At 36.5% G+C, this 14223-nt stretch overlaps 1 protein-coding gene across 2 annotated transcripts in view; it reads left to right on the top strand.

Annotated features, from left to right (window-relative positions):
* The window catches only part of SRBD1 (S1 RNA binding domain 1), a 124722-nt gene that overhangs the window by 17323 nt on the left and 93176 nt on the right, over positions 1–14223 (top strand). For both annotated transcript variants that reach the window (XM_041413639.1, XM_041413638.1), the window contains exons 12-13: positions 3757–3860; positions 8464–8571. In XM_041413639.1, coding sequence (XP_041269573.1) covers positions 3757–3860; positions 8464–8571 — 212 coding nt within the window. The remainder of the gene's footprint in view (positions 1–3756; positions 3861–8463; positions 8572–14223) is intronic.

Here is a 14223-nt window from a genome sequence, read left to right as displayed (position 1 = left end):
TCTGCTTTGGTTTATTCTTTCCTCTGCTTACTGCTAATCTGAATACCTGTTCCTTTACCTATTCTGACTCTTCAGAGAAATACTAAGCGCTGATTTTGCAGCTGGTAGTCCTGTAACCACAGGGTGGTTTTGCACACTTACGTGCTGCCTTTTATCTGTATATTTCTGCTATCAGCCATTCTAATACTTTGAATATTTCTGTACTGTGAATTGTAGAAGTCTTGAGTTGCTTGTGCTTCAGTGAGGTTTCAAGGATCAAGGTGTGATAGGGTTCTCTGTACTAGTTGAGCAAAAAATGGGTTTTATGACAGTTTCTGACATGTAAAATTTGCTGTATTGTAAATATAGTGCAACTTTTCATGTCTGTTTTTTGTTCTTGGGTGCTTTTTTCAGTTTCTGTCTTTCTTGCTTTTGTATTTTGATAATGAAATAAGAAGAGTTTTTTTTTTCTTTATCTGCCATTCTTCATAAAGCTTAAATCCTGGTATTGTACTTTTGAGTCTTTCTCATAATCTTAATTTTCTTTTTTACTTAACCTTATTCCCCTACTGATGCAAATTGCCATTTTTTGATGTCATTATTTTATTGGGTTATGACCATCCTTTTCTCAAGACATAAAAGTCTTTATTTTTTCCTTCACCTAAGACTATGGAGAGAGAGTTCCTTGTGCATTTAAAAATTGGCAAAAATATATTCTTTAAGAAGAGAGTTCAAGATGTCTTTAAGAGGAGGAATTCACTGGTTTGGCTCAAGATTATGAAAAGAGACTTATACCTTAAAAAGATATAGGAAAGCCTGAACCTCAGAGTGATTTATATAATTTACTAATCCCCAAGAACTTTAGGTTAAATAGGTGTGTTTGAAGAACAGTTATAGAGCTTACTGCTTTGAAGACCTTCTCAACTGCTATCATGGGTGTATACAGACAAATGTTCTAAATGCCTTTAGGCAGAGGCACAAGTCAGGTTTAAATCACCTCTTTTCAGAGTTCAAACACAAGATTCTGTAAAACACCACACTGAAACTTGTCATCACCTGGGTGTGGAAGTGCAAGTGATCTTAAAGACCTGGGTACAACCCTAACTCTGCTCTGGCTTAGATGTGAGTATGGGGAGTGCACAGTAGTCTGGCATGTTACCTGTAGGAGAACAAGCTGTGCCTTTGTGACCAAAGCCCTGGCAGCTGTGAGTGTGCTTGCAGCATGTGTTGCAGTGAGTTTAAGTGCTGTGCAGTAAGCTGTGCTGCAGCTTGGTTCTGCTGTAGGTCTGGGTTACTTCCTGTGCCACTGTCATTTTGGCTGCTGAGACATGTCATTTTGTCTTGTTTGAGTCCTGAAGTAATCAGGACTGGTGTGGAGGCAGGTTGTTTGAAGAAGTTAAAATACTAAAACTGTCATGAGAAAAAAACCTTGTTTTAGTCAGCTTTAAAAGCTGACTCCAGATTTTGACATGGTCAGATATCCCGTGGGTGTTTCCAGCTGGAACATTTTGCTAGCGGGAGGTTCAGTCACAGCTTCTTCCTTTGGCAGCGAGGAGAACCTGACTGGACTCTCTTAGGACATAGCTGAGAAGCAATACCAACACTGTCATAACTAAGGAAAAAAAAATATTTCGAGAGTTTGAGTTTTTGACTAATTGTAAACAGTTTAGTGTTTGTGTACGCCTTGGGGTTGCTTTCCTGTATTTGGAGATGACTGAAATAGTGAGAGGAAAAGAATTCGTGAATTAAGTGTACCATTTGAGGCAGATGCTCTATTTTCAATCTCAGACTTAAAAAGGAATTGGAATTTAAAGTCCTTGGCAAAGTATACAGAACTTATTCCGTGAGTTTAAGTCAATATGCAACATATAAGAGAACTGTGCAAAATGAAGCATGTTGTATTTTTAGGGTAAACAGAATAAGGTTTGATGAATCTTGTGACTGGATCATATTGCTGTTCTTTCTTTCTCTGAAAAATGTATGTTGTTTCTAACATCCCTTACCCTGGATCTGTTCCAATCTCATATAAAAACAGCCTTTTTCCAGAAGTGAAGACTGCTTTGTGACTAGAATAGCCAGATTTTAACCTGTTACTTAAAAAAACCAAACTAAAGAAAAAGAGCTTTATTATATTAGATGGAGAAATTGAGTTATTCCATTCTTAACTGAGCATTTATGGGATGGTAATTCTTCTGTAAATGTATCACTTAGAACAGGATAGTCAGATTGTTTGAGAATAAAAAATATAAATAATATTAGTGACTGCATTAGCAGCTGTTTTAAGTTCACGTGACTGACACATTCTGCAGATGTAGTGCCAGGAAACAAAATGTGATGCAAATATTGACCCTGCTGACAGCATGCTGAATGATGACACTATAATTCTATCACATATATTCTCTGTTGTGAGCATCACTTTGATTTCATTTTAACTTGACATTTAGCTTTCTCTCTTTTTAAAAAGTAAAGTCAGAATAAATGTGAAAGCATTTGATTTGTTAAAATGTGTCTTTCTGATTTCTGCGTGAAAACATTTGCTTTGGCAGTCAAGGTACCAGATGCTATAATATTTCACATGCAATCTTTATTATTAGCTTTGTTGTTCAATGATATGTCAGGCCTGGTATGTCACAGGAGCAGTAAGGCTGAGGAATATAAATTGGTACTATGTCCTGGAGTCATTTTAAACCATTGTATTTAACATATGTGACATGTCTGAGTTAGCTAGTGATTGAATTAAAGTTCATGATTGACACAGAATGCTCTGTTGTGACAGTGCTCAGGGCCTGCTACATACAGCAACATGTGTAGTCATACAGGAATGTCAGCTTCGAGCGGGTTTCTGATTTTTGGTATTTTTCTACTTTAAAATACTTTGGAAGGAAAAATGAAATCTAAAGATGTGCATTTTATTTGCTTCCAAGTATTATTCTGTTTCTAAAATCACTGGTCACTGAGTTTTTTCTTAGTATTAAGGTGAATATTCAGTGTCTCCATAGTGGGATTAGACTAAGAATTATCCACCAGAATCCTCCGGTATCTACCACTTGTGTTGTGATTCTGGTTTTAAATGTAGAGTCATAGTCTTCCATTTAAAATTGAACTCTGTGTACAGGTAGCATGTATGCAGCCAAATTTAGCTTTAGATCATGACTGTGGAGTTAAGTGCACAACACTCTGTCAGAAGTACATGCATATGGTTAGAGGCAGAAGTGTTACTCTAAAGAGAGTGAGTGTTTACATCCTTTTCTGCTATTTGTGAATTAGGCATGAATAATTAAATTCATCCTCTTTCAAATTAAGCTGAGCACCTCTGTGACACAAGTTCTGATTCATAACTAATTTAAAATTTGGATTAATAATGGGAAGAAAAATGGAATCTGAAGCATAGAAGTAACTTTTTCTGTTTCTGAGGTCTAGTTCTGATTGGAATCACTCTTAGGTTAATTTCTTGAGTTTTAATTTGGGTTATTAAATAAGATTGTTCCACGACCAAAATTCCTGCTGTCTTGCAGTATAAATGTGTTTAAGATTAAACTGGATCATAAGATTGCAGACTCCAGGAAAAATGTATTATTTGTTATGCCATGGCATGACTTAATCTGTGTTTAAATTGTGGATGTTATCTGTACATGCCAGTACTTTGTGAACTGATTTACTGTACCACCATCCTGATTTGCTACAGAATGTCAAGCAAGTGCGTACACAAATGTTGATAAGTTTATCTTTTGGATATTTTGTGTGTCATCTGTCTCTGCCATTTATGTTTGCACTCAGATTCTGGCCATTAACCGAGGGGAAAATCTGAAGATCCTGACAGTGAAGGTCAACATTCCTGACGGGGTGAAGAATGAATTCTGTTGGTGGTGTGTCAATGAAAGGTCTGCATGGATACATATTCTTACAGAAATCTCTTTTTTCTATAGACAGCTGCATACTGAAGTGTATCTCATATGTCTTGTTACATTAAGAGAACAAATTAAACAAATATTTATTAGATTAGATGAAATTAGCAAGTGGATAATTCTTACTCTGTATTTCCAACTGCTGTAGCATGCTGGAAAGATCATGCCTTGGGCTATATTTGCAAGTTCTGGCACCATTATTCAAGCAATTGAATTTTTTTAAAACATATGCAAAGGCTGGTGAAATGTGAATATATTTTCAAATTGTAATAAGCATCACATCCTAGCCTTTACTGAAAAGACTTGGTAGAATCCAATAGAGTATACTCCAAATGTCAAAAAATACCTTCATATGCCCAATTGCAATGGTTAAATAGGGCTGTCAGATTTTAGGTCTGTGAAGTACATAACTTCAAGTTTCACAAATGTAAGGAATTACATGTTTAAAAAGAAGTTAATGGATTTAACACACAAGCATAAATGTAACTGCCTTCAATGCATAGCTCTCCCATATTGTGTGAACCATCTCTTGCACTTTGATCTCTGTTTGTTAGAAAATGGACTGTAAAAACCAGATTATTTTCTTCCTCGCTGATTTGTTCATATAAGTTGTCTGGAAATTTTAAGCCTGTAGTGAGATGCGTAGTGTTGCATAACTTTCAAGGTCTTCTGCAAAAGTTCAGGTTAACTCTATGGGTTTCGTGCAGTATCTGTCAGTTTTTTTTCTTGGAAACTGTACCTTGGTGTCCTCTGTTGGAGAATATTGTGATCAAAACAGTGCATCTTCCTTGCGTGTATAAAAAATTACTTTCTCAGTTGTTTAAGATATTGGGCATTGCTCTGGTGGTGTCTTAGAAACTCCTTCCTTTGCATCCTAAAAATGAATAACCAAGAGGGAAGAAAAATAGGAAGAAATGCATCTTTTAATGTATAAAACTGAATACAGTGGTACTGCTTTAGTGTCTATTTCTTTTTCACAACTCCAAGAAATGGATGTGGTAAAAGTGTTCCTTTTCACTGTAGAAATTTAATAGGGCTGTTTCCCTCTGAAAGGAAAGAATAGGGCTCTGAAAGTATTGAAGTATTTTTTGGCCAGATACTGTTACTCTTAGATCATATTGTGCTAAGTAACCTTTTTTTGTTTCCAGGAAAGTATCAGGAGTCACAAACATACTTGTTTCTTTCTACTTTTAGTACCTGTAACAGAATTTCTGTCCTCCTCTCAAGATGTATATTCTGTAAGCAGAACATAGCTGTCAGTCTTGCTTTTACTGCATCTATGACAGAATTTGGAAGCACTGTGGACCACAGATAATGGAACAGCTTGTCACTGCTACACAAATAAAAGTGGCATGTAAATTGAGATATTTTTGGTTGGTTACCCTTTTGTGAGTCATCCTGGGATAAGAAGCATATTGACCTTGGAAGTGAATACTTATTAATATTTAGCACTCATAAGGAGTGCTACATGCTTATGGCTTTTTACTGTTTAAGGACACTTTTCCTAACCATTATAAAACTTCTGAAGGAATGGTTTTAATCTTTGTGCATTAACATCGAGGACAGATTCTGATCTTCCTCTTTAGATTGACAACTGTGTTATAAAACTGACAAATAATAAATGTGTAATCTGCCCTGCAAGCTTTGAAATTGTTGTCTAGGGGTGGAATTTGCATTATTTTCATTGCATTGGTTTGCTGGTTAAATCAGAAGGTTAATAACTTTTTTGAGTCAATGGTTTAAAAATTTTGCAAAGGTATTAACTAATTTGCTAGAGATCACACACACAGTCAATTGCAGAACCAGAAATGCCAGCTTGCTACAGAATTTGGCCAATATTTTAGCCAGAAAACAGTATCACCTACTGCCTAGTGGATTGGTAGCAAATATTCTGAACTTTTTGTGTTCTTCTGAAACAAATTTTTTGACATTAAATACTCCTGCATTAGAAAGTGAGTTTGGAAGACTAGAGTTCCTTATTGCATTGAGCTTTGTGTAGATGCTGTCTAAGAATATTGTACTTTTTTTGCAAGTTCAGAATGTTTATTAACATGTATAAGCATCTGGTTCCTTGCAATTTGCGTTTGTTTAGAAAACTCGGGAATATTCTTATGCCTGGCACTATGGATTGCATTTTTCCCAGAAAATGGCATCTCTGTGTTTTGACATTGAACCTACTTCCATCAGCACTAGAACTCTACTGGTCCCAAAGACATTGTTGTGAAAGTGAACACAGGAAAAAGATCAATGAGAGAGCCAGAGACGGGCTGCTTAGCTGGCTTTGAGTGTAGAAACAACATGGAGTTGTTCCCAAGTGAGATGGGGTGAGAGTTTGTTCCCAAGTGGAATTGAAGCTTTGAAAATGAAATTTGATGTTTGATGATGGTTTTTCAGTTTCCAGTCAAATATCTCAGAGCCTGTGTGAAGTCCATGGTGCAGGCCTTAAAGGCTTGCTTTGTCTGTGGTTACCAACTTGGTGCATGTTTTATTTAATGTCTTGGAGGAACACAAAGCTCTGCTGTTTTTCCTTCAGGTCTAAAAGCCTGGCTGAGCTCTTCCTGGAACAGTTATTAAGACGTACTGGTGGTTCTTAACATGGGCTCTGTTAATTCTGTTTATGTGTATTTCCACCCTCTGGTGTCTTGGTAGTCTAAGCCATTTATGTTGTGGTCCCTGTTGTGAGCACTAGGACGTGGAGAGCTGATGATCAGAGTAAGATGATGCTATTTTTATGGAGCTTTTTTAAAATTTGGCTTCAAAAGCTAGATCTTAATTAAATAATCAAGGAAAATCCATTCTTAGAGGGAGGCTTAACTGGGCTGTGATGATCTTTAAAAGTATACACACATGATTTTGCTTTGCTTTTTGCAGCAAAGTGGATTTTTCTCTTCTCTCAGGAAGTATTGAAATTATTAAACTGCAGTATTTGCTATGATTGAAGTTGCTGTTTGAATGTTTTCTCATTTGTAGCAATTTCTAACAGAATGTTGCCTAAATTTTTACTTATTTATAGGCAGATAATAAAAATATCTGTTGTGATAACCTATTTACAGAGGGAAAGTTTTGTTAACTGGCTTTAATGGATGGAAGAGAGGGGGAAACAGCTACCAGGTTTCCAAATTCATTCTTATTTGTGCTGAGGATGTTTTCTGGGGTATTCATACCTGCACCTGTAAAATTTATGTTTATAGAATGTGATGGCAATAACAGGATTTAAAGCGTTTCTCAGTTTTATATAGGTATGGAAAGAGTTTCTAGTTACAAATAAGTATGATAGAGCTATTTGCAAAAACTGTTATCAAAGTGATGAGGTCATGTGGCTAAGCACTAAATCACAGCTCTGAATATTATGAAACTGAATGGTGAGCTTAATTCTGCTCCTGTGTTTATCTGCTCAATGTAGGGTTGACTCAGTCACACATTTCTCAGATATCGCATGCAGAGACACTTAGAAAAACTGTTTCAGGAAGTTGCAGATCCCCTTAGACAACTGAAAAGCTGTTTGGGTAGGAACAATTTAGAGTTCTCAGTATTTATGAGTGGCTGCAAGCAAACAAGGTCAAAAGTAAAATTCAGTTCTGTTTTTGCTGCAGCTGGACACATGACCATAATTCTAGCAAGTTTCCTTTTAAAAAACGAAGCTATCCGAACAAAAAAATTAGAAAACGTGCATGGTTTTTTAAAGTAATAAAAACAGGTGGACTTTAATAGAAAATGTCAATAGTATTTGTTTCTGTTAAGTATAATATATCTGGTTGCTTCTCCTTCGCCTCAGTCTCTTCTCACAGGGTGGACAATCTCAGTGAGTCAGTTCTGCTTGCTCAAGGACTCATGCACACACACCCCAACCCACATCCCGCCATGCCCTCCTTCATGGAACTTCGCCCACAATAAATTGTTTATTTAATTTTCCCTTTTCCTATGTTATTATTTACACTTCAAATATATTAGTAGCAGGTAAAATAGGAAAACAGTTTGTAAGTTTTTGGCTTTTGTGGTTTAAGAACTGCTGCAAAATTAGTAGGAATTAATTTAGAAGTAGAATAGAGATATTCAGTGCATTCCAAATGAAATTTGAATTGGGTTTCATTTATTAGTTTAGCTCCTTAATCTCCATCTGTGCATGGTTGCCTTTTTTCAGTAATTCTGCAGTGACAATCACAGAGGATGTCTAGTCATTTTTTCTAATATATTGAGGAATAGCAAACAATGTAACCCTAAAGGTAATATGGAACCAAGTTCTTTGTTCAGTTATAATAAGCTTTGACTTCGCAAAGTGGAGAATGTTTTTTTTTTTTTATGTTTTCTTTAAAACATAAACCATAATTGTGTTCTGATACCTAAGGAAAGATAAGCCTGTCTCTTGTGTGATATTAGAACTATGAGCAACTTCATAATTGAATGATATTTTGTATCATTCCTTTCATATTTGACTCATTATTTATTTCCTAATTATTGTAGTAATTCTGCAGTTTATAGGATTTAATAATGCAGAAGGCTTTCTGGAAAATTCCTTTTTTATCTAGCTGTTTGCATGTGTTCTTAAAATATTTTTTATTTTTCTTCCAATCTTTTGCAGATGGAGACCAAAACAATTTTTAAAACCAGAATTCATGAGGCTACTACGGAGTTCTGTAGAGGATGCATATAAACGCCTTATATATCCTCTCCTCTGTAGGGAATTCAGGTAAGCCTGGAATAAATCTGTACTTTCATATTACTGATTTTATTAACAATTCCCTCCCCATTGTTTTGTTAGATTATTATTTGTCTATTTGACAATATCAGCATGTTTCTAATCCTCTGTGCTTACAGAAGAAATGAACTATGTAGTCTTGGTTCTACAGATTTAATTTCTGACCCTATCCAGTTTAGGCTACAGTAGAGAAGTGATCCTTCTGTGAAGACATTTTACATGTTTACATACTAGATACTTGTACATTTATCTAATAAAGTACAATTTAGAGCTCTATTATCATGATAGTTGTGTCTTTATTCTTGTAATAGCATAAACCATGATGTCACTGAATTTTTCAGACATCTCTTCATGTCACAGCAATAATACTGTCAGTGGCACTGTTCTGACTCACTCTCTTTTACCTATCTAATAGAACTCAGCCAAGTATTGTTAAGGTTGGAAGCACCCCTGGTGTTTGCTAGCTGCATTTTGTGGCAAACTAATTAGTCATCAGTGTTAGTCTGATACTATTTTGTGAGTATTATGATGTCTCTAGAGAAGTCAGTAAACTTTTTACTGGTGATACTGTAGTAATGACATAATTGGATATCATGTCACTTGTTCTATAATATTGTTCCAAATTTAAAGGAATTTTTAAACTTAGTATCAAATTAGCATTAATTAAACAGGGTATATTGTGGTGTAGTATTAGAGTTTACCATATAGTAGAAATTACTGAATATGTCAATTAAGAGTTTTATCTTCTGATAGCTATCAGTACTTCTGGTGTGGTTCGTCAATACCAGAGAAGCTCCTCAAAACATAGCATGCTTCATTCTGGCAAGGTTATCTGATATGTGACCTAAATGTTAATGCTTTTTTTGAGGTAGTTCAACATGAAGTTTATCAAAGAGACCCTGTTTCTTGGACCAGAGATGTTGAAATGACTTGTGTCAAAATGACATGCTATCTAGTACGTAAAATCAGCAACCACATTGTGAAATGTTTCTTCTGTACTTTCCCGAGTGTGCTTTTGTGTTTGAATTGGAGCTGTTTTCTTGACACCTTTTCATGAACATCATTGTAAGAATGATCTGTGTTCTACCTCTGAAAAGAACCATCAGTTCAAGATTTTGACAGCATGTATTTTCGGTGGCTTTTGAGTTTCTTCACTACAGTATGTTGTGTTTGCTTATTGCTTTGCAAGGAAGATTGCTTCACCTCATTTGATTAGTGAGCCTGTTTTTTTGTTACTTAGAATTTCACAGATTTGTAAATATACTGAGTTCACTTATTATTTTGTGACCACAATGCATGTAGCTACTCTAGGGGAGGCACTGTGTCTGTTGTGGTCAACATGGTGAACATCTCATGGTGGAGAGTTCAGTTGGTGGCTTCTGTCACATGGGAGTGAAAAATAGTTGCCATTCCTAGCCATATCTACAATCAAACTCTTTAGAAATAAAGAAAAAACACCTACTTTTTAGTGGGGTTTGTTTTTAAGAGAACTAAGGAACTTGACACATAGGGGTGCGTCAAGGCTCTTTTATTGTGTTTTTATTCAGTGGTTTGTACCGTAGGACTGTTGTGGCCTGTGTTGTGTGTAGCACTTTGAGGACTGCTGGAGCTGTAGGTTGTTGAATGTTTTCTGTTCTATTTATCAAAAAGGGAACAAAAAGCTTCCTTTCCTACTGCTTATTAGATGTAGCTCACAAGTAATCAATGAGAAGTATCCGAAGTTTGTTGCCGGTTCCTGAGGGAATATCTGCTTAGGTTTTACTCTTTGTGATGGTTTTGCATGATTGGTGGAGTTTGGATAGGAAAATCTGAAACCTTTCCTATGAAGAGGAACTCAAAACACCTTACAGTATTCTGGTCCCTGACCACTTAACCCTTATCCTTCTCCTATTTTCTTTCCGGACACACCAGGACCTGTTTTTTCCAACTCTTGCAAAGGGCTGCTAAAGTATTCAATACCTTCTTTTAGCATTAATATTTCCAACCCACCTCCTGCTGTTCTTTTTTCTTTTTATTATCATTAAATGTTGGAACGGAAATTTTCCAAGAATGTCTTGAAATTGCTGGTGCTTCTAGTGATCAGAAGAAGAATGAAACTTGCCAGCAAGACTATTACCTTATTTATTGTTTAATTTCCTTTCTTCCATTCTGTCAGATATCATTTCTTGTATCTGGTATAATAATGTCCACTGTTGCTTTTGGCTCTTGCAAATACATTTTATCTTGTTGCAGTACTGCATGGAATGATTCCATCAGCGTTTCATGCAAGTGATGTGGCATGGGCATATTTCTTAATGGATAATCCTTTCATAATTTTCCATGCTTTCTTGCAGAGAGTGCTTTCTCTCCTCTGTCTTCAGGGACACAAACATTTCTCTATATATCTTGTTTCACACCTGAAGCTACTTTGCAGATATTTTTCCACAGGAATGATTGCATCTCAGACTGTGATTGGGAGTGGGGAATTTTAAATCTCAGTTTAAAAACTGAATCTTACGACATTGAATATAGAAACTAATAGATCATAATTAGGTTATTTGATTTTATTGCAATACACCTGTTAGTGATACACAGTCTGAGTGCTTTGTAGACTTCAGGGGAGGGGCTTGGAGTCCTGACTGGATTTGTATTTTTTCATAAAGTAGGAACTGAAGAGTTTTGAGGCTTATTTGTTTGGTATTGTTCTTTTTTTTTTTTCCAAAATAGCCATTTTTTTAGAGAGGAGGACTACTCCCTGCCTTTTATCTCTGCCATATTAATGTGAACTGTTGTAAATTAGAAAAGCATGAAGCTGGACATCTTACCATTTGGATGAAGCCAGTAACACATTGAAAAAGACAGAAAGGTATTATATTGTTTTGGGTAGCTTGATGGGGTTTTTTTCCAAAGGATCAAATTATTATACCAGGCTTGAAATTAAGGGCCACTGCTTCGGACAGTAGATCATGTAATTGATACAAGTGTTGAGTAAGAGACAGAGAAAAAAGAGATGTCTATATTTGAAATTTAAAAGCACAGGATATTACATAATAGAGAGGACATTCCCCCTACACACCTGGCAATTTCAGTAACATTTCCTGTTGCTGTAAAAAGTTGCTGTATATCCATGCCAATTTTAAACATGATTTCCATAAGGCTAACATAACTAATAACATGTGTTTAGGGGTAATTTTAATTCCTACACAAGTCTCCCTTCTTAGATGGACTGACGGGAATTTGCAGTGTGGGAGGACTTCGCCTTGTGGGCAACTGTATCTTTGGGATAGGTGGAAAGATGGAACTTGGCCTGTCTTTGTACAAAACCTCTGGTCCAAGGGCATTCCATTCTCTTGTCTACAAGCCACTTTTAACCTTCATTTGCATGCACGGGTGACTGGTTGATTCTCTGTTGTTGTATATAGAAGATCTATAATTCTGTGAGGCTGAGGTATTTACTTTTGTTTTCTCTGGTCTCTCATAAGTGGCATCTAATTGTTCTGTCTCTGGACTCTCCCTAGAAGAAGCTTGTTCCGTGGTTTGAATTTTTATTTTTTGTTTTAATTAGAGAAGGGAAAAATGAAAGAAGGATGCTGCAAGACTGAATGATTAAGAAATGGAACAGCAACTAAAATGCAGTGGAAAATGAGTGTAAAATTGTACTTTCAAGGGGAACTAGTTATCTTTGCATAAGTAAAACTATTATCTCTGAGCTGTCCTGCCACAGAAGAGGCATTTTGGCACTGTGGAAGGCAGCTCCACATGAAGGTTATGTGCTCAGAAGATGAGATTATTTAGTTAAGGAATAAAGACAAAGAATCATTGATTTATGTGGTCTGTATTTGGAATATTGTTGTCCATTTTGGTCCACTCACATGGGGAGGAGGGTAGGAAGTAGGAAAACAATTCACTGGAACTGGAAAAGGCCCAGTGAAGGGGAATGAGGAACGAAAGAATTTCTCTGGAAAGAAAAAAAAATGGCTACACTATGATTTCAACTTGGAAAAGGGAGGACTTAAAGAAAAATGATGTGTGACGAGTGGAACAAGATTTCTAGGGATAAATTTTTACTCTCCTCCAGTATAAGGCTTAGCGGAGCATTATAAAAACAATCAGTTTCCAACAAAAAGGTGGCAGCTATTTACACAGTTTGTGATGGACCTGCAAAACTCACTGTCAGCAGACTCTTTATTCAAGAAATTTGTCTGTCTTCAGGAGGACATTGGATAGTTGAGCAAGAGCTCTGTTATGAGCTAGTGAAGAGAAGTCATGTCAAGCCCAGGAAATAGTCTGGAAGCAGTTGTAGGCTAGGAGAAGATTGAGAAAGATGCTAGAGCTGCTCTGGCAACTGCTTGGAGACAGACTTGGAGACAGAATACTGGAATAGAGGGACAATTTAGCTGAACTGGTGCAGCCATTCACACCTTCGGTGGTGATACAGAGTGTCTGCTCTTTGCTGAGTACACGTTTGAACTGCTAAGGAGCCTTATAATGCATGTATGCCCTTCACCATCTCTCTTTGAATTGTCTGTGGTAATCTCATCTACCTGATACAGAAACAAAGAGCATGTGGACAAAAGGGAGCCTTTTGCTGTTGCACACTTGCCTAGGAAATGCTCCGTCGGTAATGTGTGAAAGAGGATCTAGACCTCTCTCTGGACTACTTTAAAATTGAGAGATGATGAGAATTTATTAGTTCTTTCTGTACCACTGTGAGATGAGACAGGGCTGAGCTGGTTGACTGGTTGGATCCTGGGCAAATTCAAGTCAGGCTTTTGAATTCTTCCATAACCAAAAACTGCTCAGAACAGCTTTGTATTCCATCATGTCAAATAGCCCTTCTGAGGGTTCTCTTTGAACTATTTGTAGCATACTTGTGCCATGCACTGATTGACCTAAACAACTTGAGTAATTTTTCCTGTCCCATTCTGATAGGGTTAGTTAACTGTAATGCAGTTGTTTCCATTCTGTAGAAATAAACCAAGATAGTAGGGTTTTTCCAGTGATAGGTTAAAAAAAAAAAAAAGGAGAATAAGGGCACTGGCTACATTTAAAGGAAGGTTTTACTGGATTTCTTTTGACTCCCTAATTATTGGAGTTACTGACAATGTAATGCATAGGCAAGTGATAATGAGTACCTGCAAAAGACAAAGAAATCAGAGTGGTGATGAATATTTTTGTACCCATTACTCTTTCAGTTTTATTTCTTTTTTTAAGTGCCATACCAAGATGAAAATACTTGTACTTGTCAGTCATTGTCTTGCTGGCCACATCTGACAAGTAAGACATTGTGAATTTTCTACATCTTTACTCAACAAGACTAATTTGTTTCTTGTGACACTCTGCAGTAAGTGTTTGTGCTTCAAGTCGTCAGTCCTTACTGCACTACCTTACTTCTTTCTGTTGAAGAACATGGAAAAGAAAGGGAACACTGTGGCCCCAGCAACTTTACAGTTTGTTGTGAGGAATCAGAATACCCTCCTAGAAAAAGCTCAAGTCTTCATACTTCTTTGATGTCTGTTAGATGAAGCAATCCAAACACAAAATTAAATGCCTCAGGAGTCGTGGTGTGTTAGCAATTAATTGGAGGGACCCTTCCAGTTTCTCTCTGATATCTCTCAGTGTAAACCACCATCCTATTGCTGGATTGTGATTTTTCTCTAGAGC

The sequence above is a fragment of the Onychostruthus taczanowskii genome, unplaced genomic scaffold (genome assembly GCF_017590055.1).
Source record: "Onychostruthus taczanowskii isolate IOZ18803 unplaced genomic scaffold, ASM1759005v1 scaffold42, whole genome shotgun sequence".
In the NCBI taxonomy this organism is placed as follows: Eukaryota; Metazoa; Chordata; class Aves; order Passeriformes; family Passeridae; genus Onychostruthus; species Onychostruthus taczanowskii.
The sequence above is the reverse complement of the archived record's forward strand: the minus strand, read 5'-3'. Positions and strand labels throughout refer to the sequence as shown.